Here is a 12,270-nt window from a genome sequence, read left to right on the forward strand (position 1 = left end):
TTGTTTTTCTTTTGCAAATTTGATCGTTCTTTATTTTATTTTATTTTTCTTTCATAAAGAATAGTTACGTGTTTATTATTTTGATCATACTTAACGTTAATATTTAATAGTTTTTAATTTACAAATAGTTTAACATTTTTTTATCAAACACTTGGGTAAATATGTTACTTCATTGCCACAATCATGTTAAACATTTTTCCGTCCTAATATTTAATTGTTTTCCGCATATTTACGACAAAATAATGCCTTTGAATTTAAGCAATTCAAGTCCCTGTCAAATTCGAATAGAAAATTATAATTGTTCGTTTATTTAAAAAAACACATAATTAATCAGGAAGAAAAAGACAAGAAACATTCTCAATAGCTCTCTATTAGCTTTTCTATTCTCTTTACAGACAGCTTTTCTATCCCCTTCAGAGACTACTTTGTATTTAGCATTTTTTTAAAATTTTGAAAAACATATCCAAGTTACTATTAGATATTACAGTTAAAAAATAGTAGAGAATATATTTAAATTTCATGTCAACTTTGACAAATAAATAAGTAACCAGAAAAACAGTATGCAGAGTAGGAAGGAGCAACAGTATATCCATTTTCATGGATATCAAAACTCAATGAATGTACCTTTTACCTTTAATAGCTGAACAAAAATATGATATCTGATAATTAAACAAATATCGAAGTGCAAGAAAGCATGAACCATAATAGAGGAGGTTATTCTTTCAACTATAATTGTCATAATTTAACTTAGGAGAGACATCCTTGCAGCCAGACCTTTTGTTCTTTTAGCCCACTGGGGGCCGCTCAAAAAGTTCGATTCGGTGGTAAATAATAAAGGACCAGTGATGCAGTACGATCCATGTCTAAGAAAAATGCACATTGTAGTCATAAGCATGTGTTCACTTTAAGTCATAAGCACTAACAAATGGGGAACTTCCTCTGGGCACCCAGACGATAAAACTTTGAAAGTACAATACACCCCAACTCACTCTGAAATAATACTTCTATTTTTGGAGAGCTTGTAGAAAAGATGAATCCATGCATGACTTTGACAAAATGGAAATGTGTGGCTTACCACACTAGTGCTTACTAGCTTCTCTTTCAAAATAATAATGCACAACATTCCTTTTCAATTTTTGTCATGAAATATAAAGATGCAAAAAAATGTCTCAGAATTGTAAAATCATGAGAATTCAAGATTTGCATAAAACTCAAACATCAATAAGCAAAAAGAAAAACGTCTAAAAAAGTTTATATAAAAAATATATAATTATAATTTTTTACATTACTTTTTAATTATGGAATCAAACACTTATAGGTAAATATGCTAGTTTACTGGTTTCTAGCTAGCTTTTTAGTTAACTACTAAACACCACTCAGAAGAGCATATAGCTTATCCATTTTAAATAACTTTCATCCTAAGATTTAATTGTTTTACGCGTATTTACAACAGAAGCCTCTGAATTTTAGCAATTCAAATCCCTGTCAAATTGGGAAAGGTGATATTTCTTAGTAAAAAACACAGAATCAACTATGAAGAAAAAGACTAAGGACAGAAAACACAATCCTTTTCTCTTTACAGACAGCTTTTCCACCCTCTTTAAAAATACATTTAAATTACCTTCTCAATTTAGAGGCAAAATGGATTTTCTAGAACCATTTCTCCCCTGCTCCAAGTGGGAGCAACAACCTATCAGTTTTCATTGACATCAAAACTTCACGAATGTAACTTTTACCGTTAATAGAAACGTGAAAATATGCAATAGCTGAACAAAATGATGATATCCAATAGCTTCAGTAATAGTATACAACTGCAGCCAATTAACACAACATAATAAGGATGAAACCATCCAATACTAAAATCCTAATGAAAGAAAATTTCTTCTATAATTGAGAGTTTAACTAATGAATAGCAGCATTCTAGCAAGCAGACCTTCCTTCTTTTAGCCAACAAGGGGCTCAAGTCATAAGCACTTGGAATATCGAATGAAAGAGTTCAAATGCGCAAAATAATAAAGGACCTGCGATGTACGATCCATCTTTAAGAAAAATGCACAGCTGTAGTCATAATAAGCTGTGAAAGTACAATAGAAAAACAGTTAAATAACGAGCTATAGTCATACGAACCACCTCACTTGACTGATTACAATCCGAATATATTTACCTCCAGCAAAATTGGGACTCATTCTGGTAATAACACGTAACTTTTGTCAAAGAACCTGAAGAAGGGATGGGTACCATACATGCTTTCCATGTCTAAAAATTGATATGCCTCAAAAGCACAAAAGAATCATTATCATTTTGCAGAAATCACATGCGAATTACTCTTCTATTATTGTAACTAGAAACTCGTTAATCGTCTCAGCGCTTATAGGTCACCAGCACCACCAACAATGAATATCTTTTGAAGCCCCTTATCCCATGCCAAAATTATGTACCTACTGGAATAGCTTCCTCAACCTATCAGCAGCTGCAGCTGCCCTTTTGTTGGTCGGCTCAAGTACAAGAGCATACTTAAAATCTGCAAAGCAGAAGCCATCATTAGCCAACGCAGGAAAGTTTTCGTATCTTACCCAAAATGAGAACAATCCCAATAAAACAAGATGAACCCTGTCAATATGTCCTAATTTGAAAGTGCAACTCCAAATTTCATCACAAATTATTTCAAACTACATAAAATGTGTGTGAAGTTCGCACAGTCCAATCTTCAAAATACAATATCTGACCTTCCATTTCAAATTAAAAAAAAAAAAATACTAAAATCAAAATGATAGCACCCAAATCAGAAATCAAGGAAATACGGGCCACTGGGACAAATTTAACTCCTAATACATGCAGTGTCCCACTTCAAATAAAAGTGTCCAAAAAACCCTCTAATCAAATAAGAGTGTGTTTTCTATTCTGAAAACTAGGAAACTATAGACCCCATGCTTGATGTAATACTTCTATTTTGAAGAACTTTAGAAAAGATGAATTCATGCATGCGTTTAACAAAATGGAAATGTGTGGCTTGCCACACTAGTGGTTAATAGCTTCTTTTTAAAATAATACTGCATATTTGACATTCCTTCTCAATTTTTCTAATGAAATAATAAGATGCAAAAAAAGAAAATGTCTGAAAGAATGAAAAGATCGTACCATCAATTGCTTCCTTGTAGTAGCCTAGCATCTCTCTAGCTGTACCTCTACGAAAATAGGCCTTCACATTCTGGGTAAAACAGATAATAAACAAATGTTACTATAAAATGTTCGACGATGTTTAAGCATGATAGAGCGAGTTTGATAGAATATCGTGTAGTCTACAGATTAAACAGTAATATGAAATATCATTTTTCCTGCTTTATCCCATTAAAGACACTGTCATATTTCTATGTTTTCTCTTTAATTTAAACTAAACCTCGAAGCTAAACTGATGCAAAGTTGTTATACAACTCAAATGTCTTATTAATTATATAACAACTTTATTTTAGTATAGGAAAGAATAGTAGAATATCGTGTAGTCTACAGATTAAACAGTAATATGAAATATCTTTTTTCCTGCTTGATCCCATTAAAGACACTGTCATCTTTCTCTGTTTTCTCTTTATATTAAACTAAACCTGGAAGCTAAATTGATGCAAAGTTGTTATACAACTCAAATGTCTTGTTAATTATATAACAGCCTTAATTTTCAAACCCATGCATATTTGGAATGAAGACAAGCTTTTGCATGACTATGATGACAAATGCACATTGTTTTTTGAAGAAAGTCACCTTTTTGTCCAGACTAATTGCCTTGGTACAATCGGCCTCAGCTTGAAGATAACTGGATAAACAGAGGAAACAAATCAAGATTTTGCCAGACACTTTCGACAAATAGCCAGAAGAAAACACTACCTTCCAAGTTCTAGATACGCTTGAGCCCTGTTACTATAGTACGTTGCATTGTCACTACAGAGTTTGATAGCTTCTGTGTAAAATCCAATGGCTTTCTGCCACTGCCTATCTTTATATGCTTGATTTCCCTGACATTTGTGGCAAACAATAGAAAACAGAGGGTTCAGGTGAAAAATAAATGAAATACTCAGAATCAAACAGCCAAAAATACCATATTTGATCTAATAAAGAATAAAAAAAAAATCTCTTAAATGGACCAACGTAAAAAATTAGACTATGCAAAGTTGGAGTTTACTAAAATACATCAACTTTATAACTAAACTGATGGACACTCAATACTTGAAGGATTACTTACATAGGTTTATTACTTTAGGGGCTACTTGAGAGAGAGGTAATACTTGAGGGACTAATTTGGGGGTTCGTTCGTTCATTTAACAAAAACAGAGAACTTGAAAACATAATGACATGGGCATAAATATACAAGTTATATGGTGGCTGCAGCTTCACAAGGCAATAACAGTTTCGCAAAGGTTATCAATACAGAGTTCACCTCCATCAGAATAATAGATAGTTAAACCTAAAACAAAGGACAATATAGGGGACTGCCAAGGCAAAATTATAACATCCCAAAGCAAGTTCAAATCAACATTTGACAATGATGAACAAATGAAAGTTAACATAATTCTAGCTTATGGTACTTCCATGAAACACAACATGATGTTAACCCATATACAAGAACTGTCCTACAAACTAATATTAAAATTTATAAGCTACTTGCAATGTTAGTGTACCCATACAGCAGATCAGACGAGGACAAAGTTTGCCAATTAGCTATAACTGTGATGAACATACACCAAATGAAACTTGTAAAAAATCCATCCATAAATATGCATGAATATTAGATTGAAGTACACATATCAACCACAAAAAGGAAAAACCGAACTTGATACAAAAATCCAACATATTTTCTGATAAGTTTAGATACAATAACCAAAAATATGTGGCTCACAACACTCAGTTTTCAAAATCAGTGATGTTCTAGAAGTAAAACAATGCAAGTTGAATTGTATGATTACAGTCAAAATAAGGATTGAGTTTATAATTTATTTAATGTTATACCTTCTCTTTAGCGAACTCAGCAGACTGCTCCTTACTGACAACATTTTCGGATGGTTTGCTTTTGGAAGCAATATCAGCCAGTTCTTGGAGAGTGGTATACACGGTCTGTAGTGTGTCAAGTAAAAATCGATCACCACCATGCCTGGCTATCAAGGACACTGAAATAGGATACTTGTCATAAAATCCCAATGGTACTGAAACCTGAAAGGATAAATCAAGAAAACACAAATGAAAAATGCATAACCACCATCATCACCAAAGTTTTTTTACTCACTAGGTTCTCGTAAAAGTATAATTCTACACCAATAAAAAAAAAACCTACGTGTAATGTTTTATTTAGGAAAGAATTTGCTGCCAAAAAAAAAATTAGTCTACATATACATACATACATACATGTGTGTAACCGATCATGTTTCATCAAGGAGAAAATTTTACCTGGCAACAACCTGAGATGCTTGCAATACTCAATAGACTAAATGCTCGGCTCTGATAATCCTCTGATAAGATCTCCTTCCCACCTAATTTTGGAGGTGGATCAGCTACAGTGGGGATAACCAAAATTCCTTCATCCTTGAAAGTGTTAAAAATTATGCACTCAGCACAACAATGTCTTGTTTATAAGAAACAAAGGATATAGTCTTCATACATAGAGAACAGAAAACTTCATAGAAGAACATCTACAGCAACTTGACTTGACTTTATTTTTAGTAAGAAAAAAATTATCAAAAACCTATCGGTAAACAATCTAGTCATTCAGACACTGTTTAAGATTGAATACTTCAGAACATGTAAGTCAAATTTAATTGAGAAGGCACAAAGAATGACACACAATAAGGGCTTGAGGAAACTAGTGTGCAGAATGGTGTCAAATTATTACCTTCAAAAGCAAATTTATAGCTGAACGCATCTCGCTTCTAACAGATTTGGAGTTTTCAATCTCTACATCGGATACCTCAAATTTGTCATGCAATTGCGCTGAAACAGAAGGACTTTGGTCAGGTTTTACTGTGTTCAGCCACTCATCATGTGTACGTTTGAATTCATGCCTGCACAAATATACAGAAAACAGTCACTATATGATTGAAGACTTCCGCAGACAGTCATAATAACACAACAAATGCTAATTCCACACCCACAATGATGAATAATAATTGAAAATAGAAGGTATGACATGGCTACCTTGTGGTTAGCCCAAATATTAGTAATAGAGTATGTGATACGATCTCAAAGAAAAGTTGTCCAAATGACAGATTGAAAAGCATGCAATTATTTCCAAACCAGTGTTAACAACAGTTCGCAAATTATGATAGTATCTCCATATCATAAAGAATCCAACTAACCTTTGTAGGAATTGCATAATGTTAGCAAGTAACTTCAATGAAGAAGCTTTCACTTCACCGTTTGTTTTCTGACCAGAGCAACCCTTCAAGCTTGGAACTCTAGAACTTATATAGTCCCCAAGATTTATGTGCTTCAATACTTGCCCTGAAGACAGTTGACGATGAACAAAAATTATTGGAGTGCGATTTCATGAATAAAGTTGTACAAACAAAGACGCACAGAGTGACAATTGAGGTAAGAGCTTTTAATAATGATTGAAATAAAAGGTGGGACCATATTAAAGGGAAAAAATGACGTACTTCCGAAAAGCTTCTCAGTAGCTTTGACCACCACTTGAGAACTCCTGTCAAGAGGAACATTTATATGCTGAAAACAATCATCAGCGATAACTATTTGCCTAGGACTGCGTTGAACTACAAATGGTGCTTGTAAGAGTATATGGCCAACACGACGCAATATAGAGGGATCCTTTGCAAACCAACCTGAAAATGGCATTTCAGAGTTAAAAAATTGTAAAGTGCAGTAGATGGCATATTAATAGCCTCCATATACAAAAAATGAAGTAGCAGCAACTATACAAAAAGTGTCTCGATGTAAAACCATTATAAGAGTACATTAGTTCTTCCTCTTCCTGGTGTATTTTTGAATTGCCTTAATTTGTATTTAAATTTCAAAAGATCTTATCTTACTGAGAAATATTTAAGAAACAAAAAGGCCCAAAATAATAAACAAAGGCAACCAAGCAATTTATCCTTATATCACATAAAAATAATAATCATTCAATATAAATCAATTAAGCTCACATGAACCCATAAGCTCATAAATCAAATCTACATTAAAAAATTGAATTGTCCATACCAACAGTGTCCAGACTTGTTGAAATAGGTATGATTCCCAAATGTGAAACAGCACCATGTGAAGGTCGAAATCCTAGAATGCCACAAAATCCAGCAGGTACTCTCACCCCACCAGTAGTATCAATACCTGTTGTAGATGATGGTGCATAAGTATAGAAACATGTTCCATTACATCGTATAAATGTGTGACCCTCAGAAATATCACCAGGGAGACAATTAAGCAGGTAAATTCTTCAAATATTTAGTTATTGTTACGAACATAATAAAAAATACAAGAGAAAGATGGTATGTATTGATCACAATATAACTGGAAGAATTCACCTAACTAAACGTTTGGATAAACAATACCATAACCACTTGTGGTAGAAGAAATTACGATAAAACTTCAACCATACGCTAGCTAAAATCAGTAAGAGTAAAATTTAGCATTGATCTAAAATCGGTAAGATAAAAGATTATGTCATTTTTTTTTCTCACATCACAGGTGCTCATCGAAAAGTTTATCCAAACAGGACTCAACTTCTTAACCGTTACTTGATTTCCACACTGGACTTTCCATAGCCAGTGAAAGAATACATGCAAATGGATAACAACCAAAAAAAAAAAAGGTGTACAATTGATTAACCTTTTAACTGTCATCAGTGAGTATCAATGAAGTCGCGATTTGCACGTCAAAAATGGATAATAGGCAATAAATAAGCTATGAAGAAACTCACCCAATGCAAAGTCAACGAAATTGGCAGCAACAGCCACAGCAGCACCACTAGAGGCTCCACCCGGTACTCGTGCAGGCGCGGCAGGATTAGTCGGTGTTCCATAATGCTTATTTTCGCCACCGATACTGAAAATTAAAAAAAAAAACTCAAACAACTCACGAAATAGCAAAACAAAACTTAAACCCCTACATGCAAAAACCGAGCACATCCTTTACACCACTCTCTCACAGAAACGGGAATAGTTATGTCGAGATGTAAGTTTTTGGAAAGAACTGAAAAAGAAAAAAGAAAACGAACGAACCCTAGAGCAAAGTCATCAACAACGGTAGTTGCAACGCAGGTGGCGCCTCCTTCTACGAGAGCAGAAACCGCGGGAGAAGTGGAAGAAGCGGGCTCGTGAGACCTAGCCCACTCAGGATGGCCAAACGTGGAGACACGTCCTTCGATGTCAAATCTGAAAAGAAAAAATCAGAAGAATATGAGAAATGTTAAATAGTAAGAAATAGAGGAAGAGAAAGAGAAAGAAGAGCAACGATTAGGTTAGGTTTACAAGTCGGAGAGTGCGAAAGTTAGGGCGGTGAGGGGATGAGGAGCTTTGGGAGGAGCGGGCTGCGGCGGAGGAAGGAGCTGAAGCTTCTCGAGGAAAGCGCCGAAATCCTCTCTCACAGACTTCTTGAACTTTCTTGTGATGAGAACTATTCCCGCTAAACCCAGCCCCAACAGAACCCATAGGTTGGTCGATTGAGTCGTCATCGATTGAATCGTTTGATACGATACTCTGTTTCAACTCCACATCCGCAGCACAGCACTGCGTGTGTATGGCTTTACGGAGAAGACGCACGGAGAAGATAGGATTCTCTCTCTCCACTCTCGCCGCCTCGACTTCCCTCTGTCTATCTCTCTCCCTTGTTAAAATAATTTCATTATATAACAACCACAACATCGTTTCCTATGGGTTCTTCTATACTATAATAATTTTAATTAAATAACATAAACTAATTAAAATATCTAGATTGAATAATTAAACATATTATTGATTATTTCTACGTAAATTATTTTAACTATGCATTTAAATAACGGGAAAAACTAATTTTCTAATAATGGTTAACATATATGTTATCAATTAACTAAATGTTAATTATAATTACTGTACTCACAATTAATTTCATTTCAGAGTAACCTATTATATTAGGTTTTCAACTTGAGATTAATTGATTTTTAAAAAAATTACAGGTTGTACTATTTGCATAATCAATATGCTCTTACTTGACATAAATATATCAAATTATTCAGATAGAAAGATAGACAAAAATGAGAGAAAAATTGTTAAGAATAAATCATAATTTATAAATTTCAAATTCATAAAACTAATCTCCTTTTTTACAACGAAATTACAAATTTTAATTATTACCTCACATGTACTACCAAAAATAAAGATTTTATTTTCGTAGGTCAAATTTTTGGATAATGATATTTCTGATAAATTTGTTACCAATTTTTAATATATATTATATTATTATAAAAAATTGAAGAACAATTAAAACAGTAAATTAAAAATAGATAAAAAAATACTTCAAAATATCACTATCCAATTTTTAAATATATGTTATTGTAAGTATGTGTTTTCCATAGAAAATAAAAACTTGTTAGTAGGGGGAAATATTAAAGAATAATCTCTTTAACTTATTACAGTAGTTTTTTAAATTTAAAATAAATAGTTTTTAAAGGAACCTCATTCAATAATCAAAGAGGGTAAACAAAAAGTTACTTATTCTGAATAAAAAAAATTAAATGACCAAATAGAACAATATAAATCTACTTGTTTTATTTAATAAGTGTTTTTTTTAAATTAAAAACAAGGAGACTCGTTGATATTTAATTAATTGTTGGTCTGATTAACATGTTGATTATAAATTTAGTTAGTATTATTCTCTAATTAAATTTAAAATTTCACCCTATAAGTTTATAATTTGTTAAATACATTGTATAAATTTGAAAATAATAATTATAATTTAATTGGAGAACTCACATACTTTATACTCACGGTACAATATTTAAGTTCGCGCTTTATATTATTAGCATATTTTATGAAGGATCAGATAAAAGAAATCAATAAATAGTCAATTCAGTTTTGGCATCTGAATTAAAATCGTATGCTTCGTCCATAAGGTAAAATCGCAAGCAATTTTTTATTTATCATTTGCGAAGAGTCATTAAATAATTTTTTTTAATTGAATTTGTGAAAATATATGAATTGCGCGTGTGTTACTTTTATATATTATTATTGTAAAAATAAATATAAATAATTTTTATAATTTATTGTAAGTATTTTTTATTTATTTTATAGGTATTTTTAATTAAAAAAGAGTTCAATTTAAACAATAGTTAAATTAAACAAATAATCACTTGAAAACAACTATGTACATACATGATCTGTGTATCAGATACGACACATTGACATTGATATGTTAATTTTGATACGACACTGACATATACATATTAAAAAATATACAATTTTTTTAAAAAACATGTGAAATATATAATTGTTCTTGTATGAATCCAAAATAGAATCAAATGCATTAAACATTTTTAACATAAAAAAAATTATAAATTGTTGTAATGACAAAAGGATTATTGGTTTATATATTAGATATTTCATTGAGAAATATCGGTAAAGTATCATAAAATATCAGATAGGGATACGTGTCGAACACGGATATGTAACACAAATTGAAGTATCAGTACATGATATAGCATGTAAGTAATATTCATCAAATAATTATTTTTATTTTAAAAAAATATTTGAATGATAATTTAGAAGATAAATGTGGACATTAAAAAATGAATTCCATTTATATATAGATATAGATGAATAATAACATGATTGTGTTTTAAATTTTGTGAATGTATTCAGATTTTAGATCGAGTATTTGACATGTGTTAGTATTTCTTCGTAGTCAAACTTGTTGTAATTTGACCTTTTGACTTACTTAAAAGTCTTGAATTAATATATGAAAAGATTGTGCCATTTTTCAATTAAGTTGATAAACTTTCAACAAAAGAAATAAAGTTTTCTAAATACTAAGTATAGAGTTTACATAAATTTAATGGTTTATTTATGAGAAATGGTTATAATCAACAAGTGGTGTGTTTTTTCTTTTAACATTAACCCTAAGTAACATTTTATCCTTCTCTTATATGTCTTTTTGCATTTTTTTCTTTTTTTTATACTCAATGCTTCAGTTCTCCCATTGCACTTTTCTTTTTCATTGTCTTGTAATATTTTTCTTAAATATTTAGGTTTTTATCAATTTCGGAATTCTATGTTATCCACTTTGACAAAATAGTTATTTGTGTGAAAGGTGAATACAAACCAATTCAAGTTTGTCTTTTGGATTTTTTGTATTGAAAGTATACAGCTTGTTTATGTTATTCTTTATACACTTGCTATATTTAATTTGGGGAAAAGCATTATGTTTCAATTGTTTAAGAGGGACCTTATGATTGTGGTGTTGGTGCTGAAAAAACTTTTCGGTATGACATTTTTTGCGCACATTACAAAACCAATATCTTTTTGCTCTATATTAATTAATTACGAAAGTGTAAAATCTTTCTTTAAATTTTCTCCTCTTTTTTTGTTAAGGTGTTATAAAAATCAACACAACTAAAGAGTATTCCAGTTCAGTTTTGTTCGGTTCTGTTTGGTCTGGTTTGGTTCAGTCCGATTTGATTCAGTTCGGTTCGGTCCGGTCTAGTCTGGTTCGGTTTAGCGCGGTTCGATTCGGTCGGTCCTGTTCGGTACGGTCTAGTGCGGTTCAGTTTGGTTTGGTTCAATTTGGTCTAGTCCGATTCGTTTCGGTTCAGTGCGGTTTGATTCGATTCAGTAAGGTTCAATTCGGTTTAGTGCGGTTCAATTCAATTCAATGCGGTTCAGCTTGGTCCGGTTCGGTTCAGTTTGGTTTAGTCCGGTTCAGTTCAGTTTAATTCGATTCGATTCAGTTCAATAAAGAATATATAATGAATTTTTGAAGTAGTTATTAAATGTAAATTAGAAAAATAAAATATGTACATAAGAGAGATTTTAAAAACAATTGTTGAAGACAAAATAAGTTTTTAGACTAACGGTTAAAAGTAAACTATTTATAAAATAATTAGTTTTTAAAATAATAATTAAGGATAAAATTGGAAAAAATGAAATGTAGACACAAAAGAGGGTATCCTCTTTATATATTATTATAGATAAACAAAATTAATCTAACTAAACTTAACTATAATTATCTGTATTATATTAAAGTAAAAAAAAATAATAAAAATTAAATATTACAGTAAAAAAAATTAAACCGTATTGTTTTATCGTTTAT

General features: G+C 31.5%; 1 protein-coding gene across 3 annotated transcripts; it reads right to left on the reverse strand.

Moving 5' to 3' along the window:
- Window positions 1-1,738: 1,738 nt before the first annotated feature.
- LOC114178027 (translocon at the outer membrane of chloroplasts 64) lies at window positions 1,739-8,817 on the reverse strand. Of its 3 annotated transcripts, none has more exons than XR_003603256.1 (14): window positions 8,460-8,817; window positions 8,211-8,363; window positions 7,910-8,034; window positions 7,195-7,320; window positions 6,636-6,818; window positions 6,336-6,480; window positions 5,873-6,041; window positions 5,431-5,565; window positions 4,996-5,196; window positions 3,877-4,004; window positions 3,754-3,805; window positions 3,139-3,208; window positions 2,165-2,521; window positions 1,739-2,021 (listed from the first exon to the last, which is right to left on the reverse strand). XR_003603256.1 is itself a non-coding variant. In XM_028063700.1 (13 exons), exons 1-13 carry the CDS (start codon window positions 8,660-8,662, stop codon window positions 2,439-2,441), a joined length of 1,773 nt encoding a protein of 590 aa, XP_027919501.1. In that variant the 5' UTR covers window positions 8,663-8,817; the 3' UTR covers window positions 1,759-2,438. The 3 variants fall into 3 exon arrangements, 1 of the variants encoding a protein (XP_027919501.1); XR_003603255.1 differs by having other exon boundaries at window positions 1,759-2,074; XM_028063700.1 differs by having other exon boundaries at window positions 1,759-2,521.
- Between the last annotated feature and the right edge of the window lie 3,453 nt (window positions 8,818-12,270).

This window comes from Vigna unguiculata, chromosome 3, assembly GCF_004118075.2.
Source record: "Vigna unguiculata cultivar IT97K-499-35 chromosome 3, ASM411807v1, whole genome shotgun sequence".
NCBI lineage: Eukaryota > Viridiplantae > Streptophyta > Magnoliopsida > Fabales > Fabaceae > Vigna > Vigna unguiculata.

Bases quoted from the DNA above. Each gene is read 5' to 3' on its own strand.
- LOC114178027 (XM_028063700.1), bottom strand. From the start codon at position 8,662: ATGACGACTCAATCGACCAACCTATGGGTTCTGTTGGGGCTGGGTTTA. The intron at 5,566-5,872 runs GTAATAATTTGA...AACACTTTCAAG, and splicing joins CTATAAATTTGCTTTTGAAG to GATGAAGGAATTTTGGTTAT. The intron at 2,522-3,138 runs GTACGATCTTTT...TCTGCTTTGCAG, and splicing joins CTACAAGGAAGCAATTGATG to ATTTTAAGTATGCTCTTGTA.